The sequence below is a fragment of the Amblyomma maculatum genome, chromosome 10 (assembly GCF_055883805.1).
Source record: "Amblyomma maculatum isolate TAMU_Amacu chromosome 10, ASM5588380v1, whole genome shotgun sequence".
Classification (NCBI taxonomy): domain Eukaryota; kingdom Metazoa; phylum Arthropoda; class Arachnida; order Ixodida; family Ixodidae; genus Amblyomma; species Amblyomma maculatum.
The window spans coordinates 60,148,733-60,173,963 of record NC_139353.1 but is presented as its reverse complement, the minus strand read 5'-3'; the positions used below and the strand labels follow the sequence as shown (position 1 = coordinate 60,173,963).

At 47.4% G+C, this 25,231-nt stretch overlaps 1 protein-coding gene across 1 annotated transcript; it reads right to left on the bottom strand.

Moving 5' to 3' along the window:
- Positions 1-745: 745 nt before the first annotated feature.
- LOC146176633 (BTB/POZ domain-containing protein 6-B-like) lies at positions 746-11,054 on the bottom strand. The gene is made up of 4 exons (XM_084581020.1): positions 10,995-11,054; positions 8,862-9,079; positions 2,565-2,856; positions 746-1,432 (listed from the first exon to the last, which is right to left on the bottom strand). Exons 1-4 carry the CDS (start codon positions 11,001-11,003, stop codon positions 1,136-1,138), a joined length of 816 nt encoding a protein of 271 aa, XP_084437146.1. The 5' UTR covers positions 11,004-11,054; the 3' UTR covers positions 746-1,135.
- Between the last annotated feature and the right edge of the window lie 14,177 nt (positions 11,055-25,231).

Sequence of the window (25,231 nt, the reverse complement as noted above, 5' to 3'; positions counted from 1 at the left end):
AAGTACAACAACAAAAGGAAACTTGAACTAAGCTAGGTGGAATGAAAATACAGTGATAAAAATAATCAGTGAAATCTGCTCGGTTCCTGAAACCGGCAGTCGCACAAAATGCTCTCTTGATTAATGAAACATACAGACTAGAGTTTATCGATGTGCACTTCTAGCGCCGTAGAACGCAGCATAGTAATTTTCTGGTGATAATGACATTGATAATGTCCACTGACATAAAATCTCGGAAGAAAGGGACCACTGTCAAGGCTTTGTTGCAGTTTTTTTATTATTGTTTTTTGGCACTCGGGCTTCGACCGCAGCTCCTTTCTCAGAATTTCACTCGAAAACACCCAATCAGGGCTACGCTCTTTTCTTAAGCCCATGTTTAGATACTGTTATCAGGATGGCAAATATAAAGAGATAAAGAAGACTACAAATACAAAAGGATAAAGAAGAATCAGAACAATAGGTGCATGCTCGGCCGCACACCATCAACGTCTGTCATCTTGCATGGCTTGCGCAACTGAGTGACATTTTCATGATGATTCGGCCTTTTCGTGCGTCTTACCAGAAACTGATGGTGGGTTATTTGTTTGGTTGAATCCTGAAGTTGTAATTCTAGTGAACATCCTGGCGTACTCTGAGGATTACGTTATTCACCAGCACTCCGGTGATGAGGGTGAATACAATAAACATCTGAACTGCATAAATAAGCAGGGTAAAACAAAAACAAAAAACCACATTCTGTGCACTCCAGACAAGAAAATTTGTGATTATTTTTCAGACCGTGCGAGTTGCTATGCACAGATGTCCTCAAACAAAACACACGCGATTAAAAATTATGTTTGTCACCAAAACATAGAAAGGCTGAAACTTCGCCCTTCCTAAACGATAGTATGCTTGATAACCTTTAATACCGCGACTAGCTTTAAAACCGCAACATTTGAGATCAAGGTTACACACTGGTAACCAAAGTACACAATTACACAAGGTACACAATTTCAACCAAAGGAAGCATCAAAGTGAAGGCATCAGACTTGAGGCCTTCTGAAAGGAGTAAAGCTAAAGGTCAACGTGCCAAAAATGTCTTAGCATAACCTACGGTCTGAACCAAGAAAGAAAACAGTTTTTCCTCCTGACACTTCTAACGCGGTGCTTTCTCCCGACAAGCCCATGCTGGCAGTTCGACCGACTTGTTACCTATCATAACGCTCATGATGTCAAAGGCATCGTCCTTTGTTAGGACGCAGTCCACTCCCACGGATCTGATGAACGACACAAACTCTTCCAGACTCAATGCCAGAAACCTCATCTTGGGCAAAAATGGAGCAATGACAGTCTTGACGTCAGTGGGCTTGTCCGCAGTGGCACTTCTATGGCAGTAATCCTGGGCCCAACGGTGCACAGCAAGGATGACACACATTTCTGGCACGTTCGTCACCTGCGATTGAAGCGTAGTATTCGCAAAAGACACTCCGGCATCGTGCAGGATGTGAACATGCTAGATATAACGATCAGGGGAAGGTAAATTCTATAGTTTGCCTAACCTTCATCAACGAGCGGAGAAGTTTAGTGAAGGGAAGGCTTATAAACGAATTTACAATATGCAGGAGATTACCTGCAATCAGGCTGTCGTTGGAAAAGACAAATTCCATTTTATTTTATCGAAAGACGAATCCAGCGTTGAAATGATTAACTATCAGAAGTGCAAGATGCCGGGCTAGTTGGTACTGCATAATGAAATAAAACAGCGCAACCAGTTTCCCTCCGTGTTACGTCCCATACCTTGCGCTGTTTTATTTCATTATGATTAACTATAATCTTACAAATATAGTTACAGGATGCGGAATATAAGTAAAGGGTAGAATAGGCAAACAGGATTACTAGCAAGTTCTTTCCGGAGACGAAAGCGTGAAAACATACAACGAAATGGACAGGATAGGGCTTCCAGTCTGTATAGGCCAATGAATAACAGTAAGGTGTTCTATCTCACGAAGTACAATAGGAATAGAATCAAGCATCCTCTAAGGAGCGGAGGTAGCTTTAGAGAAGCCATCGGTAATGTAGGTATGAGCAAAAATTACATGGTTGCAATTAAAGAAAGACGACACAAGTAGCGACATGAATAAAATATTTAAAATAGGTCAGAAAAAGTAGACGCAACTGTGATGGGGCCGGAATTGAAGCCAGTGAAAGAGGCCGTACTGCTGAGCCAATGGAAATACCGCCGGCGGCTAAAAAGGAGAGTAGAGAAAAGCTTGCAGGCCTTGCTGACGGAAACAGCATCTTATGAGCAGCAAGCAACTGTAGCTGTGTTGAAGTACAGTTGGGGCACTCTGCTACTCGCTGCTTCGCTTATGCAGCGCCTCACGGGCTCGACCATACCGGACGCTTGGAGGAACGCTATAATGATCATAATCTACAAGAAAAGGGAGCGTCAAGGATTTCACTAACTAACAAATGCTTCATTCTTATGGTTAACATCCCGGTGTTTCTCTTTCTCTCCCTCACTATATGACATTTTTTGCAGCCTTGGTGCCGCACTAACTGATGCTAAGAGACACCGTCCATACCTTGTCCAGGATGTAGTGCACTGTCTGCTCCAAACAGTCGGTGAAGGCGTCCGACGCAAGCACTTCCTCAGGGCTTTCTTTTATCAAAAGGTCGACCGCTTCGTCGATTTGTCCAGCGCCGGTCAACATTAGGCCGTCGATGAAGCGGCACACATGGTCAACTTTCATGTTGGCCTTGATGTAAAGCGTGCAGGCCAGTTCTAATTCTGGAACCAGGTATTTTCTGGCTGCGGCTCGCGCATAGCCTGCTTCCTCAACGCTGTTGATGACGGGCTTTCCTTTGTACAGATACCTGCAAAAAATTTGGATGAGCTTTCACAAAACATGGAATGACACCTGAATTTCAACTTTTAAAGGGGCGATGACAGGGTCGTCCGATGTATTGCCGTTTTGTACTTCTGTGAATAATATAAAGGACTGTGATCCTACTCGCAAAGTTTTAGTGCCTAGCGCACGGCACATATTACAAAAAAAAATACGCGATAGAAATCGGAATTGGGAAGAACCTCCAACCGAGCGCTACCGCCAGTTTGAAATACTCGTGTGACGTCACAGAGGATATGCGGCAGACCTTTGTCTGCTATGCAGGATGCAATATCAAAGGACACGTCTCTTTTTTTCTTGGGACGATTGATACAGTGGCCGTCCCTCATGCAGACGTTCTTGATGAAGATGTTATCGCACGAAAACGACACAGAGTAAGACATGTTTTCTTCATCATAAGGCACGGTCACAGTCAGTGGGCTGCACGGTTATAGGTTCCTTAGCTTATTGACGCACTGACTCTAACCGGCAATGACGTCAGCATGGCCAACGTCGCCTGTCACCGTAGTGTCAAGTTTTAGGCGCCGCGACGCCGACGGAACTAATCACTGGACGGTCGTCCGATCTGCTTTGGTCAGATATCGGAGGCCGAGCGAGAACTTGACACCCGGGGAGTGAACGGCCTGAACAGCTGCGCTAGTCTGTAGCTTAACCGAGTTAGATAAAGGAAAACAAGAAGCTACACTTTATATGTTCCACCTTGTCATCAGCAATGACATTGGCCAGAAATGTTAGTCGGTGCCGAACGGCCGGTTCGTTCAGCAACGAGTAGAACTAGCTCGAGCACACGGGGTTCGGGTCTAAGTTTCGGCGATTACGGAGCGCGCATTCACAAGCTTTAGCGGTTGCACGTGGTCATTGAGTGTAGTTCCGGCAGTAGCGACCCCAAATCGACGACTACCACAAAGCGAGTGCACATTGAGCGGGAAGCGTCGATATATGTGACCCTGTCTAGCGAGTGCAGCCGGCAGCTGTTGGCGCCGCTTGTGTGTATACCAGGCGCAGGCAGGGGACGTATCATCCACGGCGTTTCTCACAGCGCAGTTGTAGTTTGTGAACAAATAAAGGTGCAACCGATGCGAAAAGAAGATGATAGTTTTGGTATTGCTACTCAGCTTGCATTTTATGCCGTGATAACGAGCGGCTGGCATACATGCAGTCATTGCAAAAGATATGTAAACAAGCACGCTGGGGGCGCAGTCGTAATCCGCGAATCGGCGCATTCCTGCGGAAGTTCAGGGTTCGTACACTAAATACTAAATGATGTATGCTTACGTTGAAGCACTCACGGGTCATTTGCTGGAGAAGCACTACAAAAAAATTAAAGAGCACTGCAGAATCTGCATTGGAGTAATGCGAAAGCACGGATGCTGCGGATGGTGGCTTCTGGTTGCTTAATTCACTTCTTGTTTATCCATTTTAGTCTTTCAAATTGCGCACCAACCCCTTTCTATGCCCTTTTTTTCGGATCTGCTTCCGGTTGCGTGACGTCACATCCTCTACGTCACATTAATTCACTTCTTGTTTATTCATTTCAGTCTTTGGTACTTTCAAATTGCGCGCCAATTCCTTCCTACGCCCTTTTTCGGCTCTACTTCCGGTTGCGTGACGTCACAATAATTAACTTCTTGTTTACCCATTTTAGTTTTCGGTACCTTCAAGCTCAAGGACTTCGGTACTTTCAAGGAGCTTTGAGCTCGTTTGTTTAGAATGCTATATACCCTGGTCAGTGACCATTTAAAGGTTGTGAACCAAAGCAGCATTAGCTCTACTTGGTAAGATACTAATTAGTGTTACTATAAATCAGTAATTAATATGAGTAAAGTCAAACCCCCATAGCCTCAGTTAGAACAATATATTAGATATAAAAATAGTGTGCCGCGGCACCGTCATCTTTCCTATGTACGCGATAATGCAAACCACGTATAACAATGTTGTCATAGCACATTATTGGTTATAACAATTAAATATTGTCACTGAGAACCAACCTTGAAAGAGACAAAAATTACAAATCTTTTTCTTCCTCCATTTTGATGTCATAGCTCATTAGGACATCCCGACTGGCGTAGTTATGTCGACGTCACATCACTAACGTTTACAGTCATCGCTATGCCTATCAATCACTCTCTATTGCTCAATCACTATCAGTAACTTTATTACTAGTCACTATCGCTATCTACCACAATCACTCTCTCATATCTCGCACTATCACTATCGGTGACTATGCCATCTATCTATATCCCAATATACCATTATCATTATTTATTTATATAACTATTTCCCTATCTATTATATCACCGTTGTACTTAACAACATTCTATCTATTATCTATCACTATTTTAACTTCCTGTGTGTCACTGTCTGTCACGATTATTTATTATCATCCTCCTCCAGCCGAACACACCCAGCGAACTCACCCGGCGATAGATAGTGTACACCCAGCGAACGGACACGATCGTCACCATGGGCCTGTCTTGGAAAGGCTGTCGCCTTAAAGGGCAACTCCGGAGGTTTTTTGACATTCGAATATTCTAATAAAAAATTTACTGTAGATTCTCCTCTCCGTCCTGACGCATATTTCAAAATTTGGGCGCCGTACGATAAACCGTTCGCGCGCAACATGACTTTAAAATATGCTGTTTTCATGGCTTAAATTGAGACTATTTCTGCCGGCAACACTGAGTTTCTGACGTCACAAACAGTATACCGGCGTTACTGTCCCCTTCCCGCATGATTATGAAATTTTGAGGCTTATATTGAACTACCTCAGACATTTTATGCAATGCTTCACGATTTCCATGCTTTATTTTCACCATCCAACGCACGTACGAGTGTTTCTCTAATACTGAGTGCGACGTCACCATTTCGTCACCTGGGACGTAATTTCTGGCCGTGAAAGCAGTTTCGGTTTCGATATGCTGTTCTTTCTTTTTAAAAATACTTGTAATTGGAATTTCGAATAACGGTTTTTTGTATTCGAGTCAGGACGTGCCGAAGATTTTAATTCAACCAAAAACACAGAATGATGGAAAAACCACCGGAGTTGACCTTTAAAAGCTACAGCCACACCTCCGAAATTACGCTCACAATGCGAGTGCGTGAGCACGAGGAGCTGGCGAGAGCCGACTGACGGGTGGACTCGGTGCTGTGATAGTGAAAACTTCTCGCGGCATATCCGGGCACTGACAGGCAGGCGATTTGTGCGACAACCTGTAAACTTAAGCAGCACATTCCAGGTGGGAATAGAACCCACCGGGATTGTCCTACCTCGAATAAGACACGCCACATTCCAACCTGTCCACGAACACGCGTCACAAGAATGCGCTGCTGTGCACGCATGTTCGTACGAATGGTTAAAAAGGGACTTTATATCGACCAAACATGCCAATTCGGACAGCATACATAATGGTCCTCCTGACAAGCGTTGGTCTTACAGGTGGTAGCTGACATGGCCGGGCACTGGTCAGCTGTAGCATGACTGACGACTCAGCAAAGTTACGTAGTATGAGGTGCTGAGTTCATACCGACATTACGCGCAGTCATGGCTGGCTTCTAACTCAGAATGATGCCACGTAGCACGAATGAGCCCTTTAAAAACTAAAGTAAAAATAACGCAGTGATTCTGTATTCTGAAACTAAGCAGTTTTAAAGGGCTAGCATGGTGATTTTTGAACATTCTGAATTAATAAATAGCATATTTTTCGGAGTCTCTTCATCCAGTGCAACAAAACGTTTTTTAAAACTGCGAAGTGGCAGTATTTCGAAAATGCGAAAACAGGGAAATCCAAAGCATGTGACGACCAACCTATGATGTCACGACTTTCCAACGATCATATGAAGTATACGGAGACGGCCTGTAGAGTGCGCGTATAATAAATAGGAGGCTATGACAGCTGAGGCCCCTCTTTCTCTTCTGTCCCTGTGTCTTGCAGCAAACGGAGAGCAAATATAGACGGCTGTGCATTCAGCGACGTCACCTCTACTACGTATGTTGCTTATAGAAATTGGTCCGACTGACGCCATGAAATCGGAAGTCTGAAAATTTATTGAACATTGAACCATTGGGGCTGAAACGTGGAGGCTAACCAAGAGAGTTCTACTTAAGTTGAGGAAAACCCAGAGGGCTATGGAACGAAAAATTGTAGGGGTAACATTAAGAGAGAGAAAGCGTGCAGAGTGGGTCAGAGAAAAAACTCAAGTTACCGACATTCTAGAGGAAATTAAGAAGAAGGAATGGACATGGGCAGGACATGTAGTGCGAAGAGAGGATAACCGATGGTCGCTTAGGGTAACAAACTGGATTCCAAGGGAAGGAAAGCGTAGCAGGGGGCGGCAGAAGGTTAGGGGGGCGGATGAGATTAAGAAGTTCGCAGGGGTCAAGTGGATGCAGCTAGCACAGAACCGGGTTAAGTGGAGAAATATGGGAGAGGCCTTCGCCCTGCAGGGGGTATAATCAGCCTGATGATGATGATGATGAACCATTGACCAGCCAGGCATTACGGTACAAATGACCATAGCAAGGGAGAACGTACCGCCAGAGTTTCAGTTAAATACGAGAATGTTGAAAATATGCCGCAATTGCCCCTGAGTGTCTGTGCCGAAGTTCGTTTCTTTATTCTAAAGTGTTCAAGGGCCGGCGCTGACACTGAGCGCCGTGGCGGTGCGGTCCTGATTATTAAAGGCCATCTGGGATTTTTGTGCTCTGACAAAGCACATTACACTAACGCCCTATTTATCGCCGTTGTTGAAACGCCGCGCCCTTGGGCTCAGCAGTCGGGAGATACATATTCATTCCAGCGCCCTAGGCATTGAGCCGCCGTGGCGTGGCATTAGGTGCTGGGAGTAGGGATCTGAAGAGAATAGAAAAAAAAATTCAAAATTCGTTCTACAACCGATTTCTTGAACCCCGTATGGCCGTCTGAAGTGACTTGGTGTCGCCAATACTGACATAAATTGTGATTGCTTGGTACCCAAGGCTACCACTGCAAGAAGGACAACTTGTTTACATTTAGGCCATCGTTTACATTTGGTTTGTGGGGTTTAACGTCCCAAAGCGACTCAGGCTATGAGAGACGCCGTAGTGGAGGACTCCGAAAATTTGGACCACCTGGGGTTTTTTAACGTGCACAGACATCGCACAGCACACGGGCGCCTTGCTTTTCGCCTCCATCGAAAAGCCGCCGCCGAGGCCGGGATACGATCCCGCATCCTTGGGAACGGTAGCCGAGCGCCGTAACCACTGCGCCGCCCCGCCGGGGCATCTTACAATATCCCCACATAATTTTTACCTGGCTTCGCTTTTATATGCAACAACTTTTCCTCACAATTTTGGGCTTTATACAGGGCTTTAGGCCACTCACGCTTTTTTTTTTGCATTATCATCAGTCATGACACATTATGGATCTTGAACATGCTCACTGTTCTCAGGCCTTACCCACATGTGTTGTTTTGAACTTTTTACAATTGTACAAACTTCTCCTAAGCAAATCATTTTAGCCTGCACAGACCGCAAAAACCGTCTTCGGCCCTTAACGATCATATTAGATGGCCTTGGCCATGAAAACCATCATAATCAAACATTGTCCCACAAGTTTTCTCATGTGACTGAATCAAAATAGCTTTGTGCTCGTTACCTTAATGGGCCCCACGAGGACACTAAAAACGCGAGTTACAGACTAGGTGGTAAGAATTTTGTACGAAAAAGCGCTTCAAAATGCATGTACCATAGTAATCCCCCCCCCCCCCCCCCCCTCTCTATTTAAACCTCTCTTTAAACAAATGTTCTTCGGGCATTCTTGCGACTGCTCCTGACCCCTTCCTCAGCTTCCGAGACCCCTCCCTCGTTCAAATTGCTCGGCATTAAGATCCCCACTTGCCGATAGGAACCCGACAGTGACGGAAGCTTGCTGAGTATACTATCATCGCATTTCAGAAAGGAAAGGAAGCGAGTTGAACCAACTGTGCCTGACTTACTTCAGTAAACAGTAGAATCCATCAGGGTGTAGGTCTGTGATCACCACAGCGCCATTTTCGGCAAGCGGGCCGTAAAACATAGCGCCGAACACTTCGTTCTTCATGGCCAGCAGTTGCCTGTGGCCCTTGAACGTCTTTGAGACGGGATAATTTTCCGGCTTCACGTTGAATTCGACGTCCGCGTACTGGCCTGTTTCCAGGAATTTCTTGAAGTTGAACTGTCTCGCACCACAGGCGTTGGGCATATGAAAGAGGAAAGAAAATACGTGTTATTGTCAGATGTTAACATGAGCAAGCTCTAGAGAAACGTTTGCCTAAATTATCCGCGACACGGAGTGATTCTAAAGCAGAGTGCTTGATTTTGAAAATATGTACGAAACGCAGCTTACTTTTTCCAGACGTTTCATGCTCACTCAACATGTACCCGCTTTCTGAATTGTTTCTGTAAGAAGTACACATGACGCCAAATGCCGTGGGCATACTTTTTACGCTAGATCGATAAGGCGGTAATCCATTACCTGATCGACGTGCTGTTATTTGTGAGCGGAGCAGGGATTCTGACCGGTTGATCCCCACGGCAGCAAGATTATGCGGCCAACTCGTGCCGATTGGCTTCGAGATCGAGCAGAGTCGCCACCTAGCGCCACCTATGAAATAGTTTGGACAGGCCCAAATGGGCTGGGAGCTTCACGCTTCTTCCTACGCGCGCGTTTCCGTGACAGCCCACTTAACTGCTCTGTTCTCCGCGAAAGGTAAGGTGGACTTCCAGCCAGGCAATTTAATATACGCTAGGCTTCCATTCGCAAATACTTTCGCTTTATGGCGGCGCTGCCGGAGGTCCGTTCCAGTCGCCTCCAAAACTTCTCACGATTCCGCGGTTTCACGCGCCAGTTCTCCGCACACGCTACCAGCGCATCTTCCGTCTTGTCTATGGCCTCGCTTAACATGACAGGTCGACAACGTGTTGGACAACACAGCCGCTCCTGCGCTATCCTATGCCCCGCTGTCTTAACGCAGGTGGGGGCTGTACAGCCTTTGTCAAAAGTAAACGACCCAAGAGGTTCGCTTCTAAGCACTGTAACGCGGCTGCTGGCAGCACTACTGGAGTATGAATGTAAGCTAGAGGAGAACGAGGGCGAGATTTGTCATCTACAAGATTTCGAACGCTAGAGTTGCTTTACGAGCCTCGTTACTGGGCTTAGAACAAAAATCATTGGGCCGTATACTTTTGACAAAGGCTGTATACGCAAGTCGAGGGCGGCGCGCAATACTTCCTCTGGCACAGTTATTCAGCATCTCCACCTTAGTGCAGATGACCCCGAGAACAACTCTTGAGTTCTCTGAAACGACAGTTGTTCAGAAAGTCAGCTGCACTAAGTACGTCTCTATGACCGACAAACGCCAACCGAATTTGAGGTGAAAACTAGGCATTATAGGCAGGCAAAAATTACAATTTTTCGGACAGTTGGATATGCACTCTTTCAATAGTTACCACCACCTTTTCTCGGTTGATGGGAGGCGCTCAGATTGTCAAAAAAAAAAAGCCATGTCATCTACGCTCTCACAGCGCGCCGCTCAGTGCCTCGAATTCAGTACTCAGGCTCGAACTCGGCCTTGGTTGCCAATGAGAAGAAATTAGAGGCGTCTTCTACTGTGCAGTGTCCGTTCCCGTTGAAGAACTCCAGCTGGACAAGCAGAACAGTACAATCTATACAACGACAAGAAAGGGAAGAGGAGACACGGCTTCCCTTCGACGTTCCTGTTAAGCTTGTTACTCAGCCCCAAAGGGTCGACATTATTCGGAACCCTAAACTACAGCGTCCGTGATAGACGGCGTCACCTTTGGGCGTTAAACGCCATAAACGACTAAAACCAAATTACCGTACATTATCAAACTAATTTACAAATAAATTAACGAGCCATAATAAGGCATCCATGCATCCTTAGTGCCTAATCAGTGGTTATACATTAGTACCAAAGTGTGTTGCTGGGCGGGTTGGTGTCTGATCATGGTAGAAGAAAATAGAGAATAGTCTACTTCCTTGTCCCGTCTCTTGCGCTATCTTCTACCATAATTTAGTACATTTTAGGGCCTACACCAGACGCAAAAAAATTTTGAAAAATGAGACTCACAGCGAACATTTTTGGGCGGGTGGAGAAATGTCGCTTGTTGCAGAGGTGATGATAGTCAGCAAACCTGTAACAACCAAAGGCCCTTCTTAGAGCACACAAGCTACGTACGCTCCAGTAAGGGAGGGCAACTGAAGCTCCAGTAAAAAAAAAAAGTGAAATATTAGCACGACTTATTTGATGCTCCGCGCCTGTCATGCCGAGCAACATGTGCACAGCCGCCATTGTTCCCAGGATAAAGCAAATAATGAAAAGCGGAAACGAACCTATGTTTACAACGCAGTCATTGACGTTAAAGTCAGCCATAATCATGTATTCGTCCTGTTAGGTGCTGCATTCATGAAAGTGCCAGCTCCGAAAATTCGTTCGGGCAAAGTGTGCAGAAAAGAATGGTGAATGTGTTTCCGTAACGAACAGGGTCTTCTGTCATTCAGTTGTGTAGTACATACAAGCTGAGGCAACGTAATAAAGCGGGGGAAATATTTTTCTTCTATATTGGACACTTTTTTCGGGCCAACGGATAAGATTTGACAGCGCATGAACGTCAGGCGCTATTCGGCGTGATTCCCATACATTTGAGCGCATTGCCGCCCTGACCTTTTGGGAGACGTCGTAGTGATATTTTGCGCCCTAACCTCAGCTATTCACACTTTTTTGTGTGGCTTGCATTTAAAGATTATGTAGGCAAAGAAGTAAAAAAAAAAAGATAAAACATGGGTTTGAATAGCCAAAAAAGGTATAAGCAACAATGTTAGTAATACCAACTCAAAATATCTCAGAGAAGTACTGAAAAATATCCAAAGGCCGTCTTTCGCACTGCTTGAATAAAAGCGCTACGCAGGATTCGCTTTAACCATCGCGCACATGGGCAACGGATACACTTCGGCACACGCCCAACCAGGCTCGAAATGTTGGCGCATGAAGTTCGCTCCTCAATTGTGGCCCAGTGGCATTGACGTTCGACTCATGAGTACATGGAATCATTGTCGAATCGCAGCCTGGACGGTCGCATTTAGATGCACACGGAACTCATAACCGCCCCCATTTGATGTCGGTTCGCGTCAAATAACGTCCATCCAGCGTTGCCTACGCGAGGCGCAGCAAAGAATCCGGGAATTTTCGGGCGCAAACAGGGATACGCAAGCGACCCGCTGGGGCTGAGAAATGCACCCTCGAGCGAGGCACCTCTGTTCGACAAGCCAAGCAGACCGCCGCGCACAACTCTGGTTACTGGGCGCTGCGAGTGGACTTCGCGCCTTAGTGCGCGCACGCTCACAGGCCGCTGAGAGGGCAAGCAGTCTTCGCGTAAGGGAGAAGCGAATGTTATCCACACATGGAGGAAAGAAAGAACTTAGGAGAGGCCCTGACGTCATTTTTTTGAAGCCGACGCGGCCGCGCCGAGACCGGACGCTGCAACGTCTCTCCTCCGCATTTTTTTCTCCGCTACGCTCACGTACCTAGGGCCCTTAGCAACGCTGTTGCTAGTGGCCCGAGTTTTCATAACAACAGCGTCGCCGTTGCTAATGGCCCGACTTGGCTAACACTAAATTTTGACGTCACCTCCGCCACACTTTCACCAATGCATTGGGAATGGCAAGGGCCTCTCCTAAGCTGTTTCCTTCCTCCATGTATCCACATATAAAAACACTCGTTTTACGGTTAGGTGGTGGACGACGGCTGTTGTTTCGGCGCGTGTCTTTCTCTCCCTCTTCTATTTCTTTTTCTCTATTTTCTCTTCTGTCCACCCTACAGCCACAACTGCCGTGTTGGCCGGCGCGACAACAAGTAACGGTAGAGAAAAGGATGAGTAGGCGCCACTTTCCAAATAATGACACAAGTGCATTTTGAAGCGGTGCTCTCCGATTCACCCTTCCGAAAACTGAGAAACACCATACGCACACGACGGCGCAGTGAAAGCGATGACGCAATCACGTAACACAAGTGACTTCATTCAGCGCTACAGATACGAGCGAGCACGTGAAAAGAAGGCGAACTCTCCTCGCAGAAGTTACGAGACTTCCAGCTCAGCCGTCCTGGATGTCTGTGCGCAAACAAAATAGGTCCTGATAAAGCGCACACGTAACGCGCCGGCTTCGGCACAAAAATGGGACCGACGAAAAGGGACCCAAATGTCTAACGCGCGCGGAAAGTGGACGCAACGGTTGTTGCTGACGAAACGTCATCCAAAGTTACCGCGCCTTCTAACATGAGCATTGGACATGAGCAATGTCGCGAGCAAGTCGTGAGGCCAGCGTGACCGTAAAGCTCGCACACTTACCTATTCAGCAGGGAGAAGATTAATACCTTTTAGGGTGAGTCGATCTCACGCCGACTGCAACGGTGCCGTCGACAGAGGAAGCAACAGGTGTAATACCGAAACTACTGAACGCCTCGAGAGAGCAACACGTGCTTCGAGTTCACCTCAGCTACTGGATTCTTTCAGCTTGAAGACTGCAGACAACAAGCAGCGCTGCAACTATAGAGCAAGACTCATGAAAGCAGAAAAGCCTAGGAAGCGCCACCGTTGAGCTCGACTGTGCCTTCGGTCAACTTCTATGTCGGTTTCGGTTTCGTAAGCGTCAGAACTACTTAGCTCATGGGATGCGTGGACAGAGCCTGTTATCAGACGCTGTGGACGGCACGTGTCCGCACAAACTAAGTCATGATTACGTGGGAAATTGTTATAACAGTTGATTAAGGATGCGTCTGAATAGTAGGAATAAATAATTAATTTAGTGATACGTTTAAATCACCGGCTGAATAATTTACCTAATTAGAGTTGCAGACGAGAGATGTGATGACAGTACGTCCGCGCGCATAAACCAAGTAATTTACCAAATGCGGTAGCCAATATAAATATAGTAGGAACAACCTCCAAATATGCATGGGCCACATCCAAAATTTCCCACCCCTCTTGATCTCCCGAATACCCAAAATTTGCTCGCGCTAGAACGGACCAAAATACGTGAATTGCGGCATCTTGCTTTTTCATGTATATGTATATAGTATATATACTTGATACTTGGCTCCCTCTCAATTGTTGTAATAGATGTTGGTTGCGCTTCTGTATATATGTATGAATGCCGCTATGAGAAAATGTCTGCTGGCCTTTGTAACCCACCGCTGTAAAATTACTTGTGGAGATCGAGAGTATCTCCAAATAAATAAATAAACGAATAAATAAATATATGCTTAGCCTATTCCGAGATGACCAATTCAGGGGTGACCATCACATTTGGATGGGGACCTCTGAATTGTGGCCCCCTGGAAACCCAAATTTCGACCTGGTCAAATTGCATCAGAAGCGGTGTCTACTGTAATTCGATTATGCCTGATTCAGTGGCGACCTCCAACTTGGGATGGCGAACTTCGAGAATTTGTCCCTGGACCCCCAAAATTTGACCTCTCCAGAATTTATTCAAATTTGAAGTCTGACCTAATTCATGTATGGTCAATTCCAGCGGTTACATCAAAATTTGGATCGGCCGGCCTAAAACTCTGGCCTCCGGGATCCCGAAAATTGACCTCGTCATAGTTTCACCAAAATCGATGTCGTTCGTGGTCAAGTATGGCCAATTCAGAGCTGACGTGTAAACTTGCTTGGGCCACTTCCGAAATTTGGCCTCGCTTTACCCCTGAATTTTGAATTAGTCCAAATTTGACCAAGCGTGATGCTTAACCTGATGAGAGTATCACCAACTCAGTTGTTACTTGCAAATTTTGGTTGGCCACCGCCATAATTAGGCCTCCTGGTATGCCGAAATATCACTTCTTCCGAATTCGACCAACACGTTTGGCTAACCTAATCTGAATATGGCCAACTAAATGGGTGCTTGCCAATTTGGGTGGACCACTTCAAACATTCGGACTATTCCTCCCGAAAATTTGACTTCGTCCGGATTTTACCGATAGAACTGCAATCAGCAACGAAACGCAAAACTTATAACGTAACTAGGCGCAGAATGCGCAGTGGTTTTGCATTTGTGCACTTAAGGAGACGTAAGTGCACACTGTTATTTTTATCGGCTGTAGCTGGTTAAGGCAGAGGCGCTTACTTTGAGAAGCAGAGCTTTGGAAGATTTCCAGTTCTCACTTGGCAATGAAGGCGGGCAAACAGCTGAGCCGTGAAACTTCGCGGTGGATATCTAATCGAATAAGTTATTAGTATTCATTCCTTTTATTTAACAAGTGCTCCCATATGCAGTTCAGTGGATATTGAGCTTGTCTCCAGCGCACTACTAGTTCGACCCTGGCCGCAAGGAGCAAATTTCGACGGAGGAGACTTATGAAAATGCTTTTTTATGAGGTTTTAAAAAGTTTGGCTTTGTCCTGCAATTGAAGGGGCAATTAATGGCCCATTTTGCAAAGAAACAGCAGTGCCTGCAAATGGTCTTAGTGACTGTTATCTGTGGCGTCGTACAGTACGGTATGGTACGTCATGACATATATATGGTATTGTATGATATTTCACGGTAACATTAACGGACTACAAAGTGCGCCGTAGTTGCTCGCTTGGGTGAATTTCGTCAAAATTGGGTTCTTTAAAGTTAACTTACCTCGTACAGCACTGTACGTGCCTATTGCGTTTCGATCCCTTCGAAACGCGGCCGCCACAACCGAGTATTGAGCCACCGCTTGTCCACTGCGGTGGGCTGACGACCATTTTCTAAATACCTGTTGCCTCGCTAAACTCCTTTCTTTTTGCATTTTACATAATTGCTGTTCGTGAAAACTATGTTTTCTTTTTGGTGGCGCATTTTTGAGAATTTAACTAAAGAACGCTTTCATTGTGCGACAAATAGACCAGAGACTTGGATTTCATAGCAAATACTAGGTCCCGTTTAGAGTTCTTATATTTGAAAGCTCGTCAGATTAGGGCAAAATATATTCCTAGTTCCTCTGTTGGGATATGTAAAAACAATTTGCACTAAAATTTTTGACACCTAAATGAACTCACTGCAGTTATGCATAAGTCTTGTTCAAAGGCATATAATAATAATTGGTTGGGAAAAAGGCGAGCTCCCACAACAGTGGAAGACGGCAAGCATTATTTTAATACCGAAACCAGGGAAGCCTCCTCAACTAGCAAATTTGCGACCAATTTCCTTAACCTCATGCGTGGGGAAATTGATGGAGCACGTCGTCCAGACCAGACTGATGAGTTTGATTGAGCAGGGTGATCTGTGGCCACATGAGATGGTCGGGTTCCGTCCTCACTTGTGTACGCAGGACGTCATGCTCCAAATCAAACATGACATAATAGACTCAAAGTCTAAAGATGCGAAAGCAATTTTGGGGCTCGACCTCACGAAGGCTTTCGACAACGTAAAACATGAGGCGGTCCTGGAAGGGCTGAACAAGATTAATGTAGGTACCAGGACATATCGGTACATCAGGGACTTTCTGACGGGTAGAACGGCCTGCATGAAGTTCCAGACGCTGGAATCCCCCGCAATAGAGCTAGGGAGTAAGGGTACGCCCCAGGGATCAGTGCTGTCCCCCCTACTCTTCAACGTGGCTCTGAGGGAACTCCCCGAGCAATTGGCAAAGCTCGAAGGATTAAAATTTAGTATATATGCGGACGATATCACCCTTTGGGTCAACCAGGGAAGTGATTCGTGCGTCGAAAACCTGCTCCAAGCCGCCACCGACATTATAGTCGATTACGCGGCAGAGAGAGGCCTAGCGTGCTCGCCGCAGAAATCAGAATTGTTTATATACAATCCGAAGCACTTAAGGTGCAAGGCACCGTCGGAGATCAAAATTAAAGTGGCGGGTAGCGAGGTACCTATAGTCGAGCAAATCAGAATCTTGGGCTTGATTCTCCAGTCACACGGACATAATGGCGAGACCATCAAGAGGCTGGAGAATCACGCGATGCAGACCCTGAGCCTAATTAGGCGGGTGGCCAACAGAGGCCGAGGGTTAAAGGAAATAAATTTGATGAAACTGATACAGGCCTACATCTTCAGCTGAGTGAGCTACGTAACGCCGTATCTAGATTTGAAAGCGGTGGAAAAAGAAAAAATTGAGTCACTAATGAGAAAATGCGTAAAAAGAGCGCTGGGACTGCCCATATGCACATCCACAGAGAGAGTGATGGCTCTAGGGGTACACAACACATGGGCAGAACTTGCGGAAGCGGTGCGAACCTCTCAAATTGAGACTTAGCACCACGAAGACAGGAAGAGTCATTTTGACGAAAGTTGTAATAAATCCGGATAGGGGTCCCACGGTCAAGATGGAGGTAGCCAGAGAAGTCAGACAAAATTTGGTGATTCCCCCGCTGCCAAAAAACATGCACCCGGAATATAACAAAGACAGGAGGAAAAAACGAGCCGAAGCATTGGAAATTAGATTCGGCGAAATTTCGGAACATGAAGTGGCCTATGTAGACGCGGCGGGAGGTGGTGGCAGTTTCACGGTAGCAACGGTCGTCAGCGGCCGGAGCAATCCCGTGATAGCTGCCACTTTGCGCGGGCGGAGCATAGAAATAGCCGAGGAAACTGCGATCGCGTTAGCTTGCGTCGGAACGGAAGCGAAGTTTGTCATCAGTGACAGCAAAACTGCCATACAAAATTTTAGCAAGGGCAGGATCTCGCCCTTAGCAGCCAGAATCCTAGGCCAGAAAAAGTTGGATAGGAAAATTCAAATAATTTGGACTCCTGCGCACGAAGCCGTCCCCGGCAACGGGGCGGCCCACAAGCTGGCTCGAGATCTCTACCGCCGAGCCGCTACAGGGCCACTTGATGACCGAGGAAGCGGAGAGCGCTTGCTAAAATATGGGGAGATCACGCAGCACTACAGATTGGATCGTAGACTGGTACCCCCACCAGACCCGAAATTAAACAGCAGACAAGCAGTGGCGTGGAGGCGACTGCAAACTTGTACATATCCGCACCCGGTTATGGCGAACCACATGTTCCCTGAGGCTAGGAGTGACAAGTGCAATCTTTGTGGGGCGAGAGGGACCCTCGACCACATAATATTGGAATGCCCGTATTCTCCCAGGAGGACGAACAATATAGGCTGTAGAGACACCTGGGAGACCCTGCTGCGCAGCTCGGACCCTGAGCTGCAGCTCCTACTCGTCCAACTGGCTGAAGAGGCTGCTGGGACCCAAGACCTCCCGGCCTGCCTCTGAGGCGGCGGCACCCGCCCCTTGATCTGCGTGTCGGGGGGTGGGTAGATCACCTTATCTGTTGGACATTAAAGTTTAGTCCATCCATCCATCACACGAAGGGAAAGGCACAGTATCTGTCACACGTTTTTCTGTGGACACCTGAACCGCGCCGTAAGGAAGGCAGGAAAAAAACTGATTTATTTATAGGAAGGGAAAGGCGCGGTAACTGTCTCACTTGTTTTCTGTGGACACCGCAACCGCGCCGTAAGGGAAGGGAGGAAGGTGGAATGAAAGTAGAAAGAGAGAAAGAGGAGCCGTAGTGGAGGGCTACGGACTAATTTCGACCACCTGGGGATCTTTAACGTGCGCTGACATCGCACAGCACACGGACGCCTCTTCGTTTCGCCTCCATCGAAATCCAGCCGCCGAGGTCGGGTTCGAACCCGGGTACTCCGGCACAGTAGTCGGGCGTCTTACCACTGCACCACCCCGGTGGGGCAGGAAGATGGGAGTGGCATGAACGTGGATAGAGAGAAAGAGGAGTCATAGCGGAGGGCTACGGAGTAATTTCGACCACCTGGGAATCTTTAACGTGCGTTGACATCGCACAGCACACGGACGTCACTTCGTTTCGCCTCCACCGAAACGCAATAGCCGTGGTCGGGATCGAACACGGGTACTCCGGTAGTCGGGCGTCTTACTACTGCACCACCCCTGCGGGGCTTGTTCAAAGGCAAAGCTTCGTTCTCCTGCATGCGGAAGGATAAGCATGAAGAAGGTTGCTAATAAAGAAACCTTATCGCACTTATTCTACCATGTTTAGGTGTAACGTTACGAAATTGTCAGCGCACAGTAGGGTCAGAGAAATAACTCGAGTTCATTACATTCTAGTATAAATCTTGAAACAGAAACGGGCATGGACTTATAATGTGAAGAAAGGATAAACGATGGTCGCTAAAGGTAACCAATAAGATTCCAAGGGAAGGAAAGTGTAGCACGGGGCGGCAGAAAGTTAGGTGGACGGATGCGGTTACAACGTTCGCAGGGGTCAAGTGGATACAGCTCTCAATGGACCGAGTTAATTTGATGAATAGGGGAGGGGCATTTGCTCTGGACTGGGTATAGTCAGGCTGATTAATTTCGTCAGGCCACTTGTAAGCCCGAAGATGGAAGCAGCGATGAGTTAGTGCGTATGGTATTGAACACTCTACCGCTAAAATCATGCTGGTGAAACCATTTGTCTGCCATTTCTCTTTCTATCCTATTGTGCCACACAGAAGTTTATTTATACTGCAAAGGAAGGAAGCAGTGTGTGTGTGGGGGGGGGGGGGGGGAGGGGGCTGGTAGACCTCCGCTACAATCTGAACTCAATCCACAAGATAAGCCTTGAAGATCAGGCGCTGGGCCGCGCAGGACAGCCTCCCACTGCTCCTTTGTATAAACATTTAGGGATTTTTAGTGGGGAGTGACCAGCACAGCCCGACGTCATGGGGTCTCGTTTGTCTCTGGCAGGCAAGAAATTACAAGCTGAGGAGGGATAGCTAGGTGAATGAATGCGAGGAAGGCAGAAGGGGAAAAAGTGCGAGTCTGGAGCTGACGTCAGATAATATCGTGATAACGACTGGTTTTGTCGATGGGCAGGAGGGTATACAAGGCCATCGAGGTGACGGTGGTGACAGATATCATGAAAGTAGAGGCGGTGGTACTGCGCAGCTAGCAAGCCACGTGGCCAAGGCTGAGTAATGGAATGCCTGTAGCATTGGCACAGACGTACGTATCGGTATTCAAGTGCGCGACGAGCCAATCAGACGCGTTAAAACAATCACAACAAGGAAACAAAAGCAGCCATCGCAAGCACATGCGATCACGTGCAAGAGCACGTGCGAGGGAGGCTGCGAACAGTATGCAAGGGAGGCGCGTTCCGTAACAATACAAAGCGACGTTTCCAAGGATTTCCTCCTTGGTGACCTCTTAATGATATGTTGCTTATATACCTACAAAAGCGTAGAATTTATTAACGTACATTGTCTTTATATAATTGTTTGCTTAAGAGTCGAGCGCAGTTGCTTTACTGGATTTCCCCGTTCGCAACGCGCATTTACTAGACCTGTCTTTATCATATTAACCAATGAGACGCTGTGGCCAACGAGGATCCTGTCAGTCTCGCATTATGTCTCGATTTCTACTCCCTCCCCATTATGATCGACCCCCTGTCGATTTATGTTCCTTTTTTTTCCAATTAGTTACAGGAACATCCATGAGCAATTTGGCGTCACTCCAGATATTTTTTATAGACATTTTTAAATGGCCAATGTATTATGGTCAATTCCTCGTGCTGCAGATAGAGTGGCTGAGTGAATAAGAAGCTGAAAATATAGCCTTTAAGTGTGTGGCATGCCACTGTGGTCTCGGCGCAAAAGAAGACGACAGCCTCAGCACGCCTGCCAGACACGCGCAGCTATAGCAGCAGGACGGAATTCCGGCGGTTCGCTGTTCCGTTCCCTCCTGACTCAGCGGGTTCTGCCAAACAAATTTGTGGAGATGAACCAGAGACACTCGTTGTCGGGTCTCCACAGATATATTTGGCAGGATCCGCTGAGCCAGGTGGAAACGGGACAGCGAACCGCCGGCATTCAATCCTGCTGCCACGAACAACAAACTGCGCGTGCTTGGCAGGCGTGTTGAGGCTGTCGTCTTCTTTTGCGCCGAGACCACGATGGCATGCCAGGGTGTATTCCTGCAATAATTTAAAAATAGTTTTGGGAAAAGCAAATAGAGCAGAAGATTTTCTTGGTGTGAACCCTAACCACGCCGTGGTTAGGGTTCACACCAACAGAACGGAGATAGGTGCTATAGCTAATATCTCGGGAATAATGAAGACCGCTTGTGGACTTTATTTTCATACACACTGATATCACTAACCCTAAAGCCATCTTGTAATGTTGCCTCCAACAAGACCGTGAGTCGCCCTCAAAAGCATGAAATCATCCCTTTCGTGCCCTGCAACCGAACGTTTTAACCGCTCATCCTCCGATATGAATATTTAGCTGAAGTAGGCGAAACAAGCGGTAGCAAGAATTCGGCTGGCTTCATGGATGAACGCTGCGTGTGCCCTGACTTTTTTTTTGCTTAGAGCATTCTATACTCTGAATATGAGCTAGTTGGTTCATAACGCAAAAACCTACAGCTAACTTAGAAGAACACTTAGGGCCCGGACACACAGTAACGAAGGCTGGGTGCGATCTGATGGGTTCGGCTTCAGTCTCTTCTCTGAAACTTGTTTCTGGTTGTACAGTTTCAGCTCTATAATACCACTTAAGTCCATGGTCGCACCGCCGCCTGCAGAAGGGAGGAAAGGGGAACGTTTGTCGAACTGCGCCCAGCAGTCGCAAGTGTTCTCGAAGTGGCTTCCTCAAAAATCGGAGGTTCTGCGGGTTGCTTTGTGGCTCCTGTCAGTCCCACTTTAGTAGCCAGTCTTCATTTCCTGTACACTCTTTGCGAGCAGTTGCGGATCAGACAGAGTACCAGGTTTACAGTCGATCCTAACTGTCATACGTTCTTTTTTTACACGCCCTTAAAATCGTGGATTCAGAGTTTCGTTAAACCGCCGTCAGAGCTCCGTGGCTTTGGAGTTCACTAGGCTCTTTGCTCCGTTTTAACCCTTTGAGGGTTTTTGCCGCACATGTACGGCGGCGGTTTTCCGTCCCGCAAGGTATTTGCCGTATCGGTACGGTTTCAATCCTTCGTTTGAAATTTCGCGCCCTAATGACGACGAATGCTTACTGGGAAGTGCTGCCACCTCCTAGGACTTACAAGAAGCGCTTGAAATTTATTGCGCTGCCGTCTTGCGAAGATAAACAGAAGTGATTCCTAGCTACAGTGGCTAGCCACTGTATACTAGCTGCAGCATGCCGCCCGGTCTGCGGCAACGCCGCCGCCCTATCGCGGTTCGGGTAGGACTACAAAGGAACAGAGGCACTAAACACCAGACGTTCCACATTGAGTCCAAAATTAGGAAAGCCCTCATGATCTCACCGATACCCAAGAACATGCACCCACAACACGATCAGGAAAGACGCCAGCACAGAGCCAAACACTTGGTAACAAAACTAAGCAGAAGCGAGACGGTTGCCTGCACAGACGCCGCTTTTGACGATGACGGGAACTCTGTCTCTGTGGTAGTCGACGGGTCCGGAATAGAGCAAGGCAAGATATATACAAGCGGAGTAGACGCCACGGCAGCGGAGGAAGCGGCGATCGCCCTAGCGTGCGTTAGTACGAACGGGAAGGTGACCATCAGTGACAGCAAATCAGCAATAAGGAATTTCTGCAAAGGCAAAATATCACACTATGCGTTGATTATATTATCGAAAAGCAACATAGACAGAGGGATAACCCTAACCTGGGCCCCCGCTCACACCAACATACCAGGAAACGAAGCGGCTAACGCCCTTGGCCGAGCGCTCATTATCCGGGGAGGGGGGGGGGGGGGGGGGGGGACGCCGGCCTCAACCTAACTTTAAGGTCGAGACGCTCGCGACCTACAATAAAGTCATTGAGCACTACAAGTTAGGACGGCGGAAATATCCACCCCCGGATAGGTCCCTCACATCCACAGAGGCAGTCACCTGGCGCTGCCTGCAAGCCAAGAAGAACTACATGTCTCCCAGATGTAGATACTTCACGCAAACTGGAAATCCGGAGGACCAATTCTGCAGATTCTGTAGCGATATAGGAACTTCAAAACATATCCTCTGGGAGTGCAGCCACTCCCCGGGCTACTATTTATTCAAGGACGCAGAAGCATGGGATACCGCGCTTCATAGTGAAGACCCGGCGACACAGGCCAACATTGTCCGTCTGGCAACCGAAGCGGCGAACCGCTTTGTCTACTAGCCCCTGCCTCTTGGGGTGACATCGGGCTCCCTGGACGCCGGAGCTCCGGTGTCGCCTCTTCCGGACAATAAAAGTTTTCACCACCACAACCATCGGTTTTGCCACGTGACCGCAATGGAGGCGCGAAATTTGATTTCTATCTTTATGGGCGCTGCCCTGCAGGGAATAAACAGAACTGATGCTTAGCTGCAGCTTGTGGCCCGGTCTGCGGCAACGCCCTTGCATGGTTTCGCCCCCCCCCCCCCCCCCCGTGATCGCAATGGAGGCGCGCAAAACTTGATTTTTATCTTTATGACTACTCCCGGTGTGGGGGCCACAGAAACCGATTTCCGTCGTTATTGGAGCTGCTGTTAGCTTGCTTATCATCGACGCTTACGAGGTATTCCTGATTTCCTTGTGGTTTTCTGAAGTTCCCGAGTTTGCAGTGTGGAGCAACGTTGACATCAAAATATGGTTCCTAATATTTTTCTGCAACTTTTCCTTGACTTTACTGATATTGAAATTTCAAAATCCGTAATAAAGTAATTTGACCATCTGGGAAAGTTTTTCAAAACAATTCGACCCTGAAAGGGTTAACCGGAGTTCGTTCCCATAACACGGAGTTAAAAAGCGGATGGCTGCCGTTAGTGCTCCCATTTTGAGTAAATCATGTCTTTTGTGCATGGTGAAGCGTCATGATCGGGAACATTACACCTAACATTGTTTCACGATAAGCTCATTTTCTTTATTGTCAGCCTGTATGATTTTGCATTTCTGTTCCTCAATGACAGACAGTGCCACCCAAACACACTATCACATGGACGCCCTGTACCATGCACTATGGTCGCTCAGTGAGATTCCCAAGTCGTCTATTAAACTGAAAGTTGTATAGCTTCTCACGCAAGAGAATCGCCGTCAGCGGGCTCCCCATCTACTATTCCTCCATTATCGGCGCCTCCCTTCTGCGGTGTGCGACAACGAAGTCTCAAAATCATCTGCGGAAGACATCAATGTCAATGAAAAAGAAATGTTTGCACTGTCTGCTCTTCCGGCGGCGTTCAGCTATTTTGTTTGTATGCAAAACCTTCCACTGTGACTGTGATAACTCAACACTTCGGTGTCTCATACAATCGGATAAAATTCACTATCTTGTTTTGACCGCTGTCGTAAAAGAAGGGATGCGTGGCGGAAGACGATTTATATCCTGCGATCAATTGATCTTCACCATTCGCAAATAAAGTACACTGCTTCGGCCTGCTGTTGCTTGCAGCCGTAATCGCCTGACAGCAGCAACAGCACCTTCCTTGTCTTTTCTGCCCCGTTTCTTAATGATCAGTATTGGTAGCTGAGGTACGACCAAACTCCTAAATGTAATCAGGGCCCGGATATGTTACCCCAGTTTATGCCTTTCATTTTGTGACTTAATTTTTTGTTTTTGCATCCCTGTGTGCTGGGTTTGTCTGTCGCATTCCACAACATGTAAAGCGCCGCCGCTGTTTTGCCAACTGAGAACACGTTGAGTGTAAACTGTATCGCGGCCGTTTTACTTTCCCTAATTCATACCTGGCACTTGGTTCTCTTAAGTCCGTGCAACGAAGGCATTGCGAGATTGTATTTATTTACACTGGGCACTGGCGTCGGTCCAGTCAAGCCAGCGTGTTCTGCGCAGATGACAATGAAAACTGGAAAACGAGAAGGGAACATCCACATTTAAAGCGGATTCGAGATACCATGAATACGAGATGTGGACGCGGCCACTGAAGAGTCTGCATTGCAGCCTCTAAAAAGAATGGGGCGCCCTTGTCAGCTTTCCTGACCAGTACTTGATAACGCGGAGCTGGATGGCTGCGAGATTCCGCGTACTCGAGGGAGCGCCATGATGAAGTTCGCAGGAGGGCGGTAGGTTGCTAGCGTCGGTCATCTCTTTTAGGCAGAACTGCCCCACCCCTGTCAATAGAGAGATTTCGCTTACCGTGATCCGCGATCCGCCACCGTGACTCTCTACCGCGCGTGGGCGGGGCGCTCAAGCTGATTGGTTCCGATGCGGCAGGTCTATTTGCCGACATCCAGTATGTGGCGCCATCTATTAACATCAAAGTGATCTGGGCATGCGCAGTGGAACGCGCGCTGGCGGATCACGGTAGCGGATCGCGGATCACGGTGTGCTAAATCTCTCTAATTCCGGCAACGGAGTGCCACCGCTGGAGGCCAGCGTGGCAGGCTTCCAGAATGTATAAATGCT

Excerpts from the sequence above, each read along its gene's own strand:
- LOC146176633 (XM_084581020.1), bottom strand. Across the intron at positions 2,857-8,861 it reads GGATTCTACTGTTTACTGAA|GTATCTGTACAAAGGAAAGC; the intron begins GTAAGTCAGGCA and ends AATTTTTTGCAG. Across the intron at positions 1,433-2,564 it reads TGCACTACATCCTGGACAAG|GTGACGAACGTGCCAGAAAT; the intron begins GTATGGACGGTG and ends CTTCAATCGCAG.